The sequence below is a fragment of the Astatotilapia calliptera genome, chromosome 15, assembly GCF_964374335.1.
Source record: "Astatotilapia calliptera chromosome 15, fAstCal68.1, whole genome shotgun sequence".
In the NCBI taxonomy this organism is placed as follows: domain Eukaryota; kingdom Metazoa; phylum Chordata; class Actinopteri; order Cichliformes; family Cichlidae; genus Astatotilapia; species Astatotilapia calliptera.
In genome coordinates, this window is record NC_137436.1 from 40,675,272 (window position 1) to 40,692,931 (window position 17,660).

A 17,660-nucleotide genomic window follows, 5' to 3' on the forward strand; every position below is an offset into this window, starting at 1 on the left:
CTTGTCCATAGTCTTATTACATCCCGTATTGATTACTGTAATTCCCTCCTATTTGGTCTCCCTAAAAGGTCCCTTCATAAACTCCAACTTCTTCAAAATTCTGCAGCTCGGGTCATAACTTGCACTCCGTTAAGTGCTCATATTACCCCAGTTCTTCAGCAGCTTCACTGGTTGCCCGTAGAAGCCAGGATAAATTTTAAAATCTTACTTCTTACATACAAGTGTATCCATAAATCTGCTCCTTCATATTTGTGTGACCTGCTTCATATCACCACTGTCTCCCGCACTCTCAGATCATCATCTGCTATTCATCTTACTGTTCCATCCTCACACCTTATCACTATGGGGAACAGAGCTTTCAGTCGCTCTGCTCCTCGGCTCTGGAACTCTCTTCCTCCTGCACTAAGAAATATTGACTCCCTCTCCGTATTTAAGACACAGCTCAAAACACATCTGTTTAAACTGGCTTACTCGCTTTAATGCTGATTTTATCTGTTGTCACGCTCTGTTTTGTAATTTTAACTTATTTTATGTTTTTTATGACTAATGTTCCTTTTATTAATTGTGTTTTTTGTAAGGTGACCTTGGGTTTCTGAAAGGCGCCCTCAAATAAAATGTATTATTATTATTATTTATTATGAATCAGAGATCATATTTTACTGCTTTAAAGGTCGTAAAGCATGTTTTTTATTGTAAGTAGAGATATATGTGGTATTTCTTTAACTCTTTGAATCTGTTTTTATTGAATTATTTTGCCTGCTGCTGTGTTGATATTTAAATTCTTTTCAGAATTTAAAAATAAAATTAATTAGTGTACATTAATGTAAACAACAGATTTAGCTGTTTGCAGCAGTATACAGTCCTATTAGTGATGGGCTCTGATTAGAGAGAAAGTCAACATGAAAAAAGATTCATTCTTGCAAAATAATTAATTCTGTCTCAATTAATAATTATCACCAGGCACCGCCCCCTCACTCACATGGGTTCTCTGCTGTGATTTCTCACTTGGAAGGAGGAAACAACTCACAGCATTGTTACGATGGTCAGAGAGAAGCAGGGAACACCGAGGATCACCTGAACTTTGACCCTCCTTCATTCACAGTGGAGCAGCAGGAGTCCAGCTCAGACTCCACATGAATCCAGTTAAATTAGAAAGAGTCCAATAATCATCTCACCCTTTGATCAAAACTCTAAAGAGTTCAACCGGGCTGACCATACAATCTGAAATGACCACAGAACTTTAATAAAGTAACAACACGGTTTTTTGATCAGCAACTTGTGTGATTACTGACTTTAGTACAGTTGCAGAAAGTTAGGTAATTACAGTAATGGATTACTTTATACTATTACAGCAGTACTGAATGCACAAACAACTTTTGCATTTGCTAATAACTAAATTTCGCAGGCTTTGTGCTGCGGTGCTTATTCTGGAATTTGAGTCTTCTGATGCACTTGTGTCATTTGCTGACGGCTCAGGGCTGTAATGCATGTGTAAAAATGTCTTTATATTTTTGTCTACAGTGTCTCTGATCCACGCAGACTAATTTTGTTCATTTTGGCCTTATGATTATAGAGATGTGACTGACTCAAATTGTCTGTTTGCTCATGGAAAGAGTGGACTGTTGTGCAAAACCAGATATAAATAAAAGCCTGACATGCTGTTTAAGAAACCTTATCCAGTGAATACAGTTATTTTTATTGCAACACATAAATATTAACTGTCTTTATTTAGACAGTTGTCCTTTTAATTACAGTGACAGCAACTTAGATAAAGCACTGGGTGTATTTGCAGTAGTTGCCTGCATGTCTGCTTTTTAGCTAATTTTTCTACGAGAGTCAGACAGAAACTAGTGAGTCACACTTTCTTCACAGAGATGATGTAGTCTGATTCTGCGCATTAACACAGATTAAAAAAAATCACAAACTAGCATTCCTGATAAAAATGCTCTTTAAAAGTGTCGCCTGGGTTTTGGTGCTGCTGAAGGAGCAGTTTGTCTGCGCTGTGATAACAAAGTCTGTTCTCAGTGGGCGCTTGGAAAATGGTCTCATTTGCATATTGTTCACAAAGAGCTGGAGGCTTCAGGCTGGACGTGGAGGGAAACAGTTTCTGCTCTCAGGGGTTTGTCCCTTCAGCTGAGTTTTGCATAATGAAACAGAAACTGATACTACGAATGTTTATGCTGCTGGTATAAACTGACGTGAGCTCTTGACGGACTCAGTGTCTGCTATGGGAAAAAGTCATTCATGCACACATTTACAGTCATTACAGACTGCTGCCCATTTCAAAGGAGTTTAGAAATTAGACTGTTTCATTGCATCTGAAACCTTCGGCAGAAAGCACCTGTCCTGTCTTATTGATAATGGTCATCTTTTTTTTTATAAATGATTCTTAATAAATACTATTGCTTAATAAATTCCTTCAAAAATATACACTTATGAGCAAATAAACTACAAAGTACAGGAACACTTGCAATTAAACTCTAGTGAACATAACCATTTAGCTGTAGTCATAACTGCAACTCCAGCTAATGAAACTACAGAAACACCTGCAACTAAAGAGAAACTTCTGCAAACTCAATATTCATCAATTTGCAGTTAAACACACCAACTAGAGCAACTAAACCAGTTGCTCCAATTACAGCAGCTGGACCAACAAGTAAATTAACAACTTGCAACTAAATGCTGCAACTACACCAAACGCTTTACCTACAACAGCGCGGAACGACACACCACAACTATTGCCACTAAGGCAACAACTAAAGCAACTTTGTTCACTGAAAGTTCTCTGAGACAAATGCAAACAAGTGTTCTTGGTTTTTATTTTATTTTATTTTACTTGCTGGTGTGTAATATCCCTTCAGACTCAGAGGTGCATGTTCATTGCATGCACCAGCTTCATTAGACTTTTCCAGACCCTGGTCTGGACCTGCGTGGTTCCAGTCATTCAGAGGGTTAGTGCAGGTCTCCACTCGGAATCCCTCCACTTTGTGGTCTGGAGGAGAAACGCGTTGCCACATGAGGGAGGGAACATTTGGTTTGAGATCAAAGTGTGGTTTGGGTGGGTGGGGTTAGAGTGGCGGTGGGCAAATGGAAGTTACCTCAGCACATGGCCTGTAATTGTGGGCTGGTGGATTCAGAGAAATGAGGCTGCGTGATGGTGTTTGGATGAAGCCACTGATGAGCTCTGGTTGAAGAAAGAGAAAAAACTTTGAGCTGCCCTTTAATTGGAAGTTTCTTTTTGTTAAACGTGAAAACTTTATTTAAAAGAATAAGAACTTTTCAGAGCATTGTGAAGAAACACAGTAAATGCAAGGAGAGGACAGTACGAAAGATTTAACTCAAGCAAGTTGAGCGAAACTCTCCATGTAAAGTCTGTTTTTTGAATGTGATTTGTATGTTATACAGATGAGGGTTGTAGATGGAACAGTTAGGTGATACTAAATAGAAACATAAATGAGTTGATCAAAACAAGCTGTGAACTTTTGCGTTATTCTCTTTTGCAGATGTTTGTTTTCATCTGTGTGGAAAGTGTGGTTGGCTCCTTTGAGGGAGGGTTTTCCTCTCTGCAGCTCAAAATATCTCAACTATAAATAGATTCTCTGGACACCGCCAGTTATTTTTATCCCAACTGAGGCTAAATTTACCGAGCCAGGCGTCGCCCCACCCGTCCCGCCACAGAATAACCCCCAACCCCTCCCTTTTCCTTTCCTTCTCAATTCTCCACTGTGGTCAAACCAGAGAGCTGAGGTCACAGTCTGAGTGAGGCTGAAAGGGAGCTCTGAAAAAGAAATGGGTCAAACAGAAGCGCACATCTAAAAGTGTCTAAACTCAAATCCAAGAAGGCTACTCCAGTTTGCTACTGAGGGCAGCTAACATAAGAGTTATGAGTTATAAGATATAATCTAAGTCGTAACATTGCTGTATGGAGCTGCAGATTTGGTTGCAGGTTAACATAGCTGGACTGGCCATCGGGCATACCGGGCATCTGCCCGGTGACTTATTTTTTATTTTTTTTGTAATGGCACGAACAATGAGAGGTGGTGGATTGGCCAGATGCAGGTCGATGTGTAAAAATAACTCAGTTGTTTGGTGGTGGCTGTGGCGGAGCTTCCACAGAGGCCAGCAGGTGGATGAGGGAAGGGGAGGCAGGAGGAGAGCCCCGAGGCAGCCACCAGTCCGAGTATCAGGTGAACTGAACTTCAGGTAAGAAGTCATGACCTGCAGTCTATCTGGGTCAGATATAAACCAAGTTTAGGTGCAGTTTATTTTCGTTGTGCTGACTTTTTACCCTCAGTTGCAATAACTCGTACTGCGTTCTAGCCAGCTTGATGGAGTTTTTAGGTGGGTGGGTGCTATGATGTTACTGATAGTGAACTTTATTTTATTCATAAGGTTAGTTAGTAGAGTTGCCAACGGCTCCTTAAAAACATGGGATGGTCCCTCATTCAGAGAAAATATTACGCGTTTCGTATTGAGCTGAGAAGAGACGCAGTTTGTCCCGGACTTTAGCTAGAATGGAAAAAAGACACAAAGCTGGATTTATTCTGTCGTTATGCTGCACAGCTGCCTCTTCTCCTCTCATTCTCTCCCCCTCCCTCTCCTGTTGCTACTTCAATCATGAAACTGATCAATGATCAGCTGATCGGCTTTTCTCTCTCATTTGTTTATCGCTCACTTTGCGCCAGAAACAGGAAACCAGTGGATGTCGCGGTAAACAACAGCAGCACGTTTAAGCTTGATCAGCTGTTGTTAGAATTTATTTAATATTAATTTCTAGTATCAGCTGATGTTTGCTGGAGCCACAGCTGTAAAGCTGCTGGTCATGATGTCGGTTTGGATATGTGGTGAGAGGGAAACATGAAGATGAAACCAGGAGATGTCCTTACTGAACCATCAGAGCTGAACAGGTGATGGAGAAACAGGTTTACCTTTTAGGTGACATGGATGAGTTGAAGGGAAGTTATGAACTGTTTCTGAGAGACAAATAACACCAGGATCTTTTTTTATGTAGCTGACAGCTGGTAACTGTGCAGGGGCGGGTCTAGGAAGGTTTTGCCAGGGGGGCATGTAGGGCATTAACAGGGAAAGGTGGGCACAAAGAAATACTTTTCTTTCTTATTCTCATTTAAAATATCTAGCTTTTATTAAATAATTATCTAAATCTTACAACCAAAGTTTTTATCTGACGTAAAATGTATAGAAATCATACATATACCAACAAGACTGTACATCACTGTCACAACAGGGTTTGTTTTCAGTCAAAGTCTTTATGGCTTTAATACCTGGTGGGTCGGTCTGTAGTGAAAATGCCCAATTTTTCTGTCCCAGTCCAGCCCTGCAGGTTAATACTGGCAGTGTCACCATGCCAGCTGACTGTATTTTATCATCAGCCAGTGTTGTTCTTTATCAATATTACCAAAGTTTACGATAAGGCAGCATAGAAAGTATTTACTTGCTTTCAGGTTTTATTCAAATATTAGTCTTTTCAGTTGTTTCCCCACTTTTTTCCTGTTTCAAAATCAAACACCAGTTTGTGAGAAGATTATCTTCTTTTTTTAACAGGCAGATAAAGTTTTGCATTGGCATTGGCTAATTTGTCAATTGTTTGTTACAAATGTTCATATTTTAATATTCAAAAATGTTTTTGCCCAAAACATATGTGCACTACATGTCAGTAAAAATACTATGCAAATATTGTTGTCCTTGACTGCTGAGTAAACACTGACAAAGCACTGATTGTATCTCTTGTACTTTATCAACGCAGTATCTAAAAACTTTGCACCGTAGTGGTTAAAATCTCATTCTAATAAGAGTTAAAAGTGCATTTGGTTATTAGGTTTATAGGATTATTGAATTATGGTTAACGGTTGGTAGAATTTTTTTTTAAACATTATCTGCCACCCTTCTCCAAATCTGTGCCCCTACCTGGCCCCCCCAACAAAAATTTTCTAGACACGCCACTGCTGCTTACAACTGAGCTGACATACCTGCAGCTCTGCAAGTCTGAGTATCACTATAAAAAGTAACAAAGTCCAGCAAAGGTTACTTTCTGATTAGCTCCTTCTGTCACTTCAGTTTCAAGCAACGCTGAAACATTAGTAGCTGTGTAAAGCTGCAGATATATATTCTCTCAGTTCATCCACGGTTGAAATGAATATCTGATCTACATTAATATATTCAGTGGTTTCTGAAAGATCAATATGACCCTGACTTTAAATACCACAAAATACAAATATTTCACTGGAAGTCATCTGTTTTTCAGCTGCATTTATCTGTGTCATGAGTGGGTTGAATGGAATTAAGAGCCAAAAGATAAAGTTGCAACTTACAACTGGAAACTGATAAAAAGTTACAAACAGGAAAGATTTCAGTAAGGGATGATAAAGAAAGTCAACTTCTGGTTTTGCTGCCAGTAAATCCCCCCACAGACACACACGCCCCCTGAACACATGCATGTACGTCTGTTCTTGTGAGAACCCTCCTTTGCATAATGCAAATTCTCATAACTGTTATCCTGATTCTAACCTGAACCTTAAAGATGAATCTTACCTCTTAAACAGCTATATAAAGCTCCTATGGCGACGAGCTACAAGGTCTAAAACACACACCGGTCCTCGTACAGACAGCTGTTAACACACACACACATGCAGGAAGTGGTGTCATTTCTGGTTTGTGTTGTTCAGAACACAGGGTGATGAACTCAGTAGATCACAAACATCCATATAATCATTAACTCACACAATCAGCCCTGAACTTTATTTACAACTACCCAGGAAACAAAATGACACAAGAGTCTGTAACCTGCAGGGGGGGCAGGGGGGTCAACATCTTCTGCCACTTTTTTAAAACCAACACGTCCAACAGCAACAGAGCTGAAAAACAGAAGGCAATGATCTGCAAATCTTAGAAGCCCAGCAGTCATAACAAATGTTCAAATTGAGATGTTTCAGTATTCCACAGGGAAGCTTGTGCACTAGATGTTCTTGAATTTTAGCAACACGGGTTTCCAGCCTTTTGTTGCTCCCATCCACTTTTAAAAAATAAGTGTCAATAAAAAGAAACAGACTGAAGATTTTTCAACTAATCAAGTTAATTTGCAGCAGGTCAATAATATGACAGAAGACCATCTTAGAGAGGTAGTGTTTCTCAGACATAGAGATGGACCGAGGTTCAGCTGCAAATTGAGGAAAAATTTCAGAATAATGTTCATCTGTGTAAAAATTGTGAAGACGAGGGAAAGCGGGTTGTTAAAAAACCTCCTTGTGATTGCTTTGGTCATTAGCCTATTGCCATGCTCGTAGTTTGGATACAGGTGACAGACTTGTCTACAAACATGGAAACAATGGAACTATGAAAAATGTGACACAAACGGAGAGCCTCAAAGTAAAAGTTGCACCTTTTGAACAGTGATAGTGCTGAGGCACAGCTTTTGCTCTGAAGGAGAACCTTCTCCATTTCCAGTTTGCAGTCATACTTTTTCAGTATGTACCATCCTCAGCCAGTAGTTATCAAGTATTTGCAGACAAACATGAAGCATAAAGGCAATCGTGACAACGTGCTAGCAAACATAGATATTGTTAGGAGAGATTTAGTACAGCACCTTCCTTGCAAGCACTTTGACTCAGTAAGAACCAGGAACCTTCAGGCACTACTGCATGTTGGGAAATATACATTTTTCCCCAGCAGATGATGATTGTATCATATTCAATATGGAAGGAAACTCTTATGTGTTTTTATTTTAGTTGAATATGTTTAATTTTAACATTAAAGTCTGTGGGAATTGGTTAATTTTTAAGCTAGCCTCAAGTGGCCATAAGAGGAACTGCAAGTAACAGCACATAAGTGTTGGCTTCATTTGTCATGTCTGAAGGCTGACTTACACCCAGTGGTCAGGTGGGGCCTTTCTGTATAGTCTGCCTAACATAAATCTTAGTTCTGTTTAATGTGAAGCACACTGACTTCACATGTAAATGCAAATCCAACAGAAATATCGTTTCCAATTTATAAACAAAGCCCAAATCCCCTTTGAGTCAAATTCATTGAAGGGTCCTGAGTTCAGATCCTGCTTGTGTGTTTGGACGCAGCGTCACAGCACCTCGAGTTCAGGACCTGCAGCACTGCTGAGGTCAGAGGTCTCTCTCTGCTAATCAGCGTCTGCAGCGTCCTGCCACATCAGACTACACGTGTGGCGTGATGACATCACATGGGGGGGGAGTCAGGGGGTGAAAAGTGAAGGTTAGCTGGGAGACAAATACGTTGTTTTTAACAACCTGTTTTCATACAGCACATACGAGCAGTGCCATTGGTTCCTGGTTTGTTTTAGGTGTAACTCATGAAACAATTAAAACAATAAAAAAAAAACACAAATGTAATAAAGTAAATTTTGATTTTAATGCAAACAGAAAGCATACATCGATAGAGCAGGAATAGAAAAAGATAAAAGTCAACATCAAACGAAAACATGTGAAGCTACATTCCTGAAATTCCTCAGCGGTTTGAGTGCTGCGAATTCCTGTCTGTGAAATGACAAAATAAAGCCGAAATACCTCAGGGACAACAGATTCAATGATTTGCTTCTCTCTTCATGACAGGCGGCTTCTGACATGCACAAAGGTTGTGACACAGAAACAAAAGTCTGTGTTCAGCATCCAAAAGACAACAAACACGCTGACCCATTTCCAAACCACAGAGCGATAAAGACTTTTCTTTGTGCCGTCATCCTGAGATGTTTTTCATGTGGAGGAAAACAAAGATGAGGAGCAAATGGGTGAAATCACTGATTCACCACTCAAACGCAGGCAGAGCTCTCTGTCACAGTACAGCATGCTTCATCGGCCAAACAGCTGCTGATGAGAGCTGAGTGGAACAATCAACCACAGATGCCTCCTCCCATAGCAGGTCTCACTGGGGATGTTGTGGCTGCTGATCCTAGTGTATTTGAGCTGGTGTAAAGCCCACAAATATGTTCCAAAAGAAGAAAGAGTGACTTTAAGAGCTGAAGCAAGCAAATTCAGTGGACGGGGGTAAGTAGGTGCAACAAAATGAAAAGGTTGCAGAATAAATCCTCACTGATTAGCCAATAACGGTGTAACAGATAAGAAACGTTCTCATCCCAGGTCATCAGTCACTGCTGTTCTGTCAGATAACTGCTGGTTATCATATTATGTTATACTGGACTACATAATAAATCGTCAGCCAGCTGATTGCAGTTTATGTCATACTTGGTAACATTTTTTACACTTACTAAAACAACTTGGTTAGTTTTAGAAAAGAGTTTAAACCTTGTCCATTATTGACCGATGCCACATGACATCTTGTGCATCTGACAGTGTTGACAAAAAGAACAGGCTGCAACATATTATTGAAAAGGCCTGCAGAACATAGAGCTGGTGTCTTTATACTAAATAACGAATTTCAAGGCAGAGATCAAGAAGTCAGTTTGATAACAGACTGTCTGTGCATGCTGGATGGCTATGACAGACATCCAAACCTGGACTTCAGTCAAATTTGCATCCTTTACTATAGTAAAAGGTTAAATTAATAATGTTAAGATGTATTTTTAGTGTTTAATTCAATGTCAGTGAGCCAGTAATTGCAGCTTTTTTGCTGCCTTTCTCTCAGTACTTAGATGCTTGTGTGTTTTGTGATGCTGGAGCGATCTCTATCTCTCATACACTCATCACCCCTCTCCTCCTCTCTCTGACTCATCGCTCTGATGCTCTCCTCTGCTCCTGAACCAACCTTACATGGTCAATGACGTGGTGGCAGGATCTCCCTACGTAACACGCCAACGTGCCATTCAGCACAGCTTCGGCACCTTATCTAATATAGAGACCGCCGCCTGCCCAGCCGTCCAATCAGTGCACTCCATCTGTTTCCAGGGTGACGTGATGTAGAGAGTAGGGAGCTTCCTCACCGTTTGTGAACAGAAATAGCTGCTAGAGTGACACACTGAGCTTCTTTTTAAGTCTTCTAAAAATAACGCCGCTATTCTTGAGCTTTGGTGATCTGATGAGCAGGTCAACGCCACCAACGCCATCAGGAGCGCACATATCAAACGTTGCACAAGGGGGACGTGGGAATGCTGAACGTAAATGGCACAAATAGTACATCAAGCTTTCATAAGAAGCAACAGAATTTTCTAGATTCAAGGTAAAAACAAAAAACAGGGACAACTTCAGTTTTGTGTTTACATTCTTTTGCTTATGATGGCACACTTGCATGAATGAATGGAGAGCATTATATAATCTAGTGTATGTCTGAGACAAGAAGGCAAAGTTTGATCTATAATTGTTTAATCTGTGATCGTCATAACAGGCTGACAGAAATACTGTGTAATGGAAATCAAAACAAACATTTCCTGTTTTATTCTTGTTTCACTTCATTCTGTTCTGCTTGCTGACGTTGGCCCGTTTCCATTGTGTCCTCTTTGACCTGATGTTGTGATGTGTGAGTGAGATGTGGAGTCACACTTGGAGTTGTAAGAGAGTCAAGTATTATATTTACAAAAACCTCACATATGTTACAACACTGGTACAAAAAGAAAATATGCAACACTTTTCAAAACTGTGGACATTTTTAAAGCCATTTCAATGTGTTTATTACTGTAAAATGTCCTGAAATAATCACATATCAATTATTTCAGGACATTTTGCTTGTTTTTAGGGTTTTGCCTTTATGCCTGGTGTTCTGCCAGTCTGACTGCCTCCATGCATATATGCACAGCCTTGGACTGAAAGATTTGGATTCGATATAGTGTCATCAGATAAGCACAATTGTGGAGGAGTCGGAAGTCTCGACATGTTGATACTGCAGTCAAACTGGATTACTGCACTGAAGGTATTTCATTGTGTCCTTGCTGTGAGGTATTTACACTCCCAGTTTCTTTTACTTAATGCACACACGCACAGGGATATCGTTGTGGGTGTGTAAAATGATTAATGCAGGCGGATACATTTCTTATTCACATCAGGGACACAGTGACCTCTGTGCTGCCACCACTGACGCCTCTGGATCAGATCAGTTTGCCTGCTTCAGGGCGTGAGCTCCTCATGTGTAACCCACTGCAACTGCACTTGCTTAATGTTAATGTTTACATAGTGCTGCTTTCATAACCGAGGATGACATGGCAGGCACCTGTAAAAATAATTGTGAATAAAACAAATTATAACATCTTCATACAAACATCTTAACTTTCAGCATGAATAAGTTCAAGTCTTGTCCAAATTGTGCTCAATTAAGCTGCACTTGCAGAAAATTATTCTAGCTGCTGAAAATAAAATTCACTGATTAAACTTCTTGGATATTCTTCTTGGTGTTTGGATCACCACATCACAGTGGAGTTGTTAAGATCAGTGACTCAGCAGACAGGTAGGTGCTTTAACTGCATCTGTCAGCCTCACCTGAATGAAATCACTCCTGTACCACGGTTTTATGAAGGGGGAAACTATCCATGTTTATTTCTGATGTTGATTTGAAGATTTTAACTTGGTAGTCTATGAGGATTGACTCATTTTGACTCTCTCAAATTATATGATTAGAGGGTTGAAATTTATTGGAAGCATAGTTTCAGTAAAAGGTCTGCAAACGAGTGTGAGTGAAAGCTGGACAGCACAGAGCAGATGCTTAACGTCAAGAGAAACTAAAACTTGATACTTGACATTGCACGGCTCAGATTGAAACAAGGATCAGAAATGACACCATCAGAGACGAGGTGTGAAAAAGCTTCGTCACAGCCACTCCATGACAGTGTGAGCAAAACACTGTGTAAATCTGAAAGCACTTATATGCCTCGTGTGTTTTGCCCAATGCAACTTGGCTTCCAGTCAGACAAGCTGACTGTAAACTAGCAGGACAGAGGCAATAACTAAGCTAGCATAGCACAGACGAAACAAAGCCTTTTTAGAAGCAAGTTTTCCCTTTTTGCAACCTCATTCACATGCCTCTCTTGTCTTGGCAGTTATTTTGATACAGCATGTTTAACTATAATTAGTAGTGTTCAGTTCATGATTCTTAGAATGCCGTACATAATGTCTCTAAAGACAACTGCAAGCAGAGAGGCTAACTGCACTATAACTGTACATGCTGTATTATTACACTGTGTGCGTCAGTACATTTCATACAATTCATTTCGTACAGTGCTATGTACTGCCTTTAGCAACCAGCTGATCATGTCAGGACTAAATTCTTGCCGCACACTGTCTGAGCTGAGCTGCCAATCACCTGAAGAATTTGGGAGTGCTGGCCCAGCAGGGACGGGTCGCTGCCAAAACAATCAAACCTGTGGCGTCAGCAAAGTGGTGGAGTCCCCATCAAATCCATAAGCGGGAGGAGTAACAGCAGGATGTGACATCAGGATGTGACATCATGGGCAGAACTGGCTGCAGGCCCAGCTTTAGTTTACTGCTCCGGTTTCACACAGGCACACAACTGGAAGAACTCGGTGTTCTTTTTCATACACACAATGTCTCGTAGAAAAAGGTGCAGTATGCATAAAGAAGCCAAGAAAACTCCAGGGAAGTAGTAACAGGCTGTTCACATCTATTTTAAATCATGTTTGATGTCGTGAAATATAAATAATGTCAGAAATAAACCACAAATGTTATCAAAGAAGTATCATGTTAGCCCATGAGCTAGAGCCTTGAGTCCAGCGTGTAGTGCATTCAAACATTAATAAAACCCTGCTCCAGACCTCTGATATTTGATAGAGCAACATGGTCTAGGCTTAAAACACAGAGGGTCAGTACTTTCACTGTTTTAGACCCATGCTGTGGAAAAGGTTCTTCTTACTATCAGATCAACTCAATAAGTTCTCCATTCAAAAAAAACCTTCAAAACCCACTCGTGTAGACTGGCTTTTGTATAACATTTTATAACGTCTTGCCGGTGCTTTATACTGGTGACTTCTTTATTTTTTATTGTTTTTGTTTTTCATTGTTCCCCTGGTCAGACTTTATGTAAGTTATTGCTGCAAAGAACAGCATTAATAAAGCTTAAAAAACAAACAAAAAGCCTTATTATTGTCTATATCTTATCTTCTTCTTTTTCAAGCAAGGCAGCCACAAACCCACAGGACAGGAATAACCTACACACCGTCCAAGTATCACCATGGAAACCGAGATGGTGTGAAGATGTCCACCGACATACTCCTCCGTGTTTTCATCCATTTTTATCCTGCAGAGTCACAGACAAGATAAACCATTTATATGCATCATGCAAACAACTTAAAACCTAAGTTGGATTAACTACAGAACGGCACCACGTTTCCACATCAAAGGCATTTTTTTGTCTGAAAAGTGGATGCAACAGTTTTCTAAGAAGATTTTCAAGGAAGCATTTTCCCATTGAGCTGCATCAGCTAAATGTAAAATCCAGATTATTTGTAAATGATTGCACTGTTTGCACTGGAACACTGTCAGCATTTTACAGATGTGCTGAGTTTCATTTAACCTCCTAAGACCCGAACTCTTCCACGGCATGCATTTTTGATTTCTCTTTGATATTTGGGCATATTTGGACCCAATGAATGTAAAAGAATGACCAGATTTTTTTTTTACCTGATTTTTGTTTCTAAGAAAAATGAGAGCCACATATGAGGATATTTGTTTAAAATTTCGATAGAACAATAGTAGTATAACATCCTTGTAAGTGGATATCAGGCCCTTGTAGAGCAAAATTCAGTATTTTGGTCTAAATAACCCAAAATGTGATGTCCACATATATGGACGCAGGTCCTAGGAGGTTAATATAGTTGAATCAGTTCTCTGATGACAAGATTGTGATACCAAAGATGTCCTCTGCATGTTTTTTAGACCAGTAGGACACGTTCAGAATAGAGAACTGAACCTTGTGCGAAATTAGTGGAATGTCCTTTAAAGAGTCCCCTTCATGGGGCCAGGAATAGATCATAATTTGAGGTCCACACTGATACTATCCAATAGAGAAAAGGCCACCATGAAAGAGAGATAGGACTACAAAAATTATAAGAATCAAACTGGACCCAGAACCATTTGTCTTTCTACAAATATAGGACCTTAAGCAGAACTTGATAAGTTTCCTGTGGAACTTATGGGGCCAGAATTTGTTGATGGACCCAACACTGCATGCTAGTTTTTCTAGACATTAATTCTAGATTCTGTGACAGAACTGTCCTCCTATGCTTCAGAAATGACACAAGACCCCTTTAAGGTAGTAAAACAAACCCACACTCATACATACACACTTCTTTTAGATGAACCACACAAAAATCGATTATATTTCCATCAAAACTTTATTGACCAAACAGAATAAGTCACAATGTGGTTTCACTTCTCACTTGTGGCAAATCCATCACATCAAGCAGACTCATATTTAATGTATTTAGATACATCAGTGTGTAAAATCACATCATGACAAAAGTTCATGTGCAGCAAACAGGTAAGCAGAACACCTGCCACACCTGCAGCGCAGATAGTCGAGAGCTTTACATGCAGCTCTTCAGTTCGTTCATGTGACCTCCATTTGCGTCACTCAAGTCCTGGTATTTCATCTTCACTTCCCCCTCTGCAGCTCCATGACTGAGACTTCCTGCTCAGTCTGGTCCAGCTTCCACAGCCACTACCAGTACCGACGTTTCACGTGCTCCACGAGGACAAAAAGACCTCCCCCATCGGGCTCGGATTTGGCTCGGTCCGGCACAGCACAACAACTCATACCGCGTTACTTCTGCGCAGGTTTGATTGTTTTCACTCTTTTCTCACCGCTCCCCGGCGGTCTGATTCGGTTTGGCTTGGCCCGGTTCCAGTCAACGATCTTGCAGCTCCAGGCAGGGCACCCACTGATTGCTGCATCGACTCTCCTCACAGAAACTGCCGACGTCTTGCAGGGCTTGGCACTGCAGAGGCTGCACTTGAGGGTTCTGCAAAACACGGTGGGGACGGACGGTTAGATTCTCGGAAACATTTTTTTTAAACTTACAAGAGTATAATATCATGAACTTGTATCATTTCTCGAGTAGCTCAAAGCAAGTTTACACTTACATTGACCAGAATGCAGTGCAGATCCCGGGGTTCATTGCTGTTGCTGTCCTCGGTGTCCTCCTTCAGCAGCTGAGCCAGCCGCCTCATGCCTGACACCCGCAGGATGTTGATGTCGTTGTCGCAGCAGAAAGCCTGCAACAGCGTGAAATGGATCTGCAGCGCTATGTCGTCTTCATCCTCCTCATCAGTTGCGAGGATGCACAGTACAACGCTGTCTGGGTCTCTGCATGCGGGACAGAAGGTGAAAGACCCGGTTAATGTCAGCGTCATTACATATTTCTCATATCAAAAGCTTTGGCGTGGTTAATTAAGGTGAGGAAAATCAAACTTATACTTACACATTCATGAGTTTGGCGGACTCGTAGACTCCAACCGTGAGACAATCCTGCTGCTGAGCAGCGACCAGTAGCTCCTCCAGAGCTTGACTCACCGTCTCCATCCTGCAGAGAAGCGGAGGCGGTTAGAAATGTGCGAACGACACGACTAAACTGTGGCAAACAACTCTAAAGTCTACATATAAGCATGCAGATGCAACCTTTAAAGTACAAGCCGGGATTATAAACTCAACTAGAACGCGATCTGTAATGTCAGATCAAATGTGCCAATGCGTAATTGCGCATCACACACAGCCGAAACTTACTTTTTTTCGGTGCTGTTTGATCCAACGACCTCTTCCAAAGTCATGTTGAAGTCAGTAAAATAATCCACAAGATCCAGGATAAGAAGAAATATCCACAGCGCGGGGATACGGCTGTACTATGAAATTCCTGATACAACGTCCAAACACAGTGGTATTCCAGATCGTGTAAAGGTCCTTTCAGAGTCCGTTAACTGAGTAACAAGTCCGTTTACTGCGAGACCGCGAGCAGAAAGAAACTGTGCCTCTCTCAGCCGAAACTCTCTGTTATATTACTGCTTCGCGACCGTAGGCGTGGCCACGCCCAGCCTCTCGTTCGTTCATTGGTTTGCCGCTATGAATACATCCCCCGTTCTCTGCGCCTATTTGCTGAGAGCCAGAAGACGCTGGTGATCCCACGTTGGTGGTTTCGGAGAATCCCCCGCTCTCTCCCTCCTTTTCTTCCTACGCTTCTTTCGCCGCTCTGTCCCTCTCTCTCGGTTTGTTTACCGGCAGCTTTTCTTTATGAGTGGAGGAATTTCCAGATCTCTGTCCCCCCCCCCCCCGCTCCCTCGTCCCCACTGGCCGAATAAAAGAAAGCTTCACCGTGGCAATGCTCTCGCATCGTGTCCGTGCACAAACCCCCCAAATACACCTGCACACCCGCGGCGACGCACATGAAATTCAAATATATTTCAAATTATGTTATAAAAGGGAAGCTGGAGCAGCTGACCAGCCCCGTGTGCGAGCACGCGCTGAGCGGACATTGTGTAACGGCGTTGTGCAAGAGCAAGGTTATAAGAAATGGGAAAAGGCGCTGTCTGATAAGCACGAGGCGAAATTCACGAGAATCTCAGATGACACTGATGTTTCTCTTTTATATCACACATATTTTTTATCTTTTTTTTTCTTGCAAACCATTTGAGGCGCTATTGCAGCTGCAGAGCACGTGTTGTTCTGAAGCTTCAGCTCAGCACCACTACCTCCAACAGGATAAAAATAATCCTTCGATATAGGATCAGAGCTGTTTATCTGCTGAAGACAGCAGCGTGCAGAACGGAAGTGTGTTACAACAACATTCAAAACTGTTATCATAACCTTCATATTTCACATTCATGAAAGCAGGTTCCATTTTTCTGTCACATGCATTTTTAACATCACACGCAGAGCTGTCACACGCCTGATCGGTGGCCCTGTGTGTGATCAGGTCCACTTCACCGAGCCTGATATGAACTCTCTGCCCATTAAAACCAGGTCTCAGACTCCCTCCAGCGGCTCCATAATGCATCTGCTGTCAGCGGCGAAACCCCCAGAGAAGGCATGTTGGAACAGCACCCTGCAACAACCGTTTGGGTCACGCGCAGAGCAAGAGCGAGTCCCGGTCTTTGGAAAATATTGGGAATTCCTAAAGGGGAGGTTTAGTGAAAAACATTTTTAGGGGGTTTGATGTTTTGTTTTGTTTTTCGGGGACTTCCTGGGTCTGAATTTCCACGAAAATAAAATTGAAAACGAAACTATTTGCAGGCTTCACTTTACTATGTGCAGCAATTTATTAGAAATTTATCAAAATCCGCCTGTAATCTGTGCAAACTCTGTGTGCATAGGTAACAGGGCAGCCGCGGCTAAACAGTTTCAAATCCATTTATTAGGAACATCCACAAATATGTAGGATTGTTTAATAAACAATGAAATGTTGTCTATTGTCGCTTACATTGTAAGCACTTAACTGATTTAGCACTTGTCCACTGAAAGGCGCAGAAAATCTGTTGGCGTTGCCGTATGAACAGATTTTTCTGATGTTACTGCGCCACCTGGTGGAAAGATTCACACTTTACGTGTGTAAATAATTGTGTTATGGTTTTGTTATATTTTATAGTGTTTTCTTACAATTTCCAACAGAAATAGATTCTAGTTAAATACATTAAATTATTATATTTATTGATATATTTAGATATTCATGGAAGAAAACAATATAAAATGAAAGAAAGCAATACAATAAATATTTATACACATAAACAATATGCCCA

The 17,660-nt window shown here is 41.0% G+C and overlaps 1 protein-coding gene and 1 long non-coding RNA gene across 2 annotated transcripts; both read right to left on the bottom strand.

Moving 5' to 3' along the window:
* Positions 1 to 2,810: 2,810 nt before the first annotated feature.
* Positions 2,811 to 6,702, bottom strand: LOC145420603 (uncharacterized). The gene is made up of 3 exons (XR_013901930.1): positions 6,550 to 6,702; positions 3,099 to 3,184; positions 2,811 to 2,992 (listed from the first exon to the last, which is right to left on the bottom strand). It is a non-coding gene; the product is annotated as an uncharacterized LOC145420603 (long non-coding RNA).
* A 7,548-nt stretch (positions 6,703 to 14,250) lies between these two features.
* On the bottom strand, positions 14,251 to 15,911 carry LOC113006851 (growth arrest and DNA damage-inducible protein GADD45 beta). Its single transcript, XM_026143060.2, has 4 exons — positions 15,658 to 15,911; positions 15,356 to 15,457; positions 15,018 to 15,240; positions 14,251 to 14,896 (listed from the first exon to the last, which is right to left on the bottom strand). Exons 1-4 carry the CDS (start codon positions 15,699 to 15,701, stop codon positions 14,783 to 14,785), a joined length of 483 nt encoding a protein of 160 aa, XP_025998845.1. The 5' UTR covers positions 15,702 to 15,911; the 3' UTR covers positions 14,251 to 14,782.
* Positions 15,912 to 17,660: the final 1,749 nt, after the last annotated feature.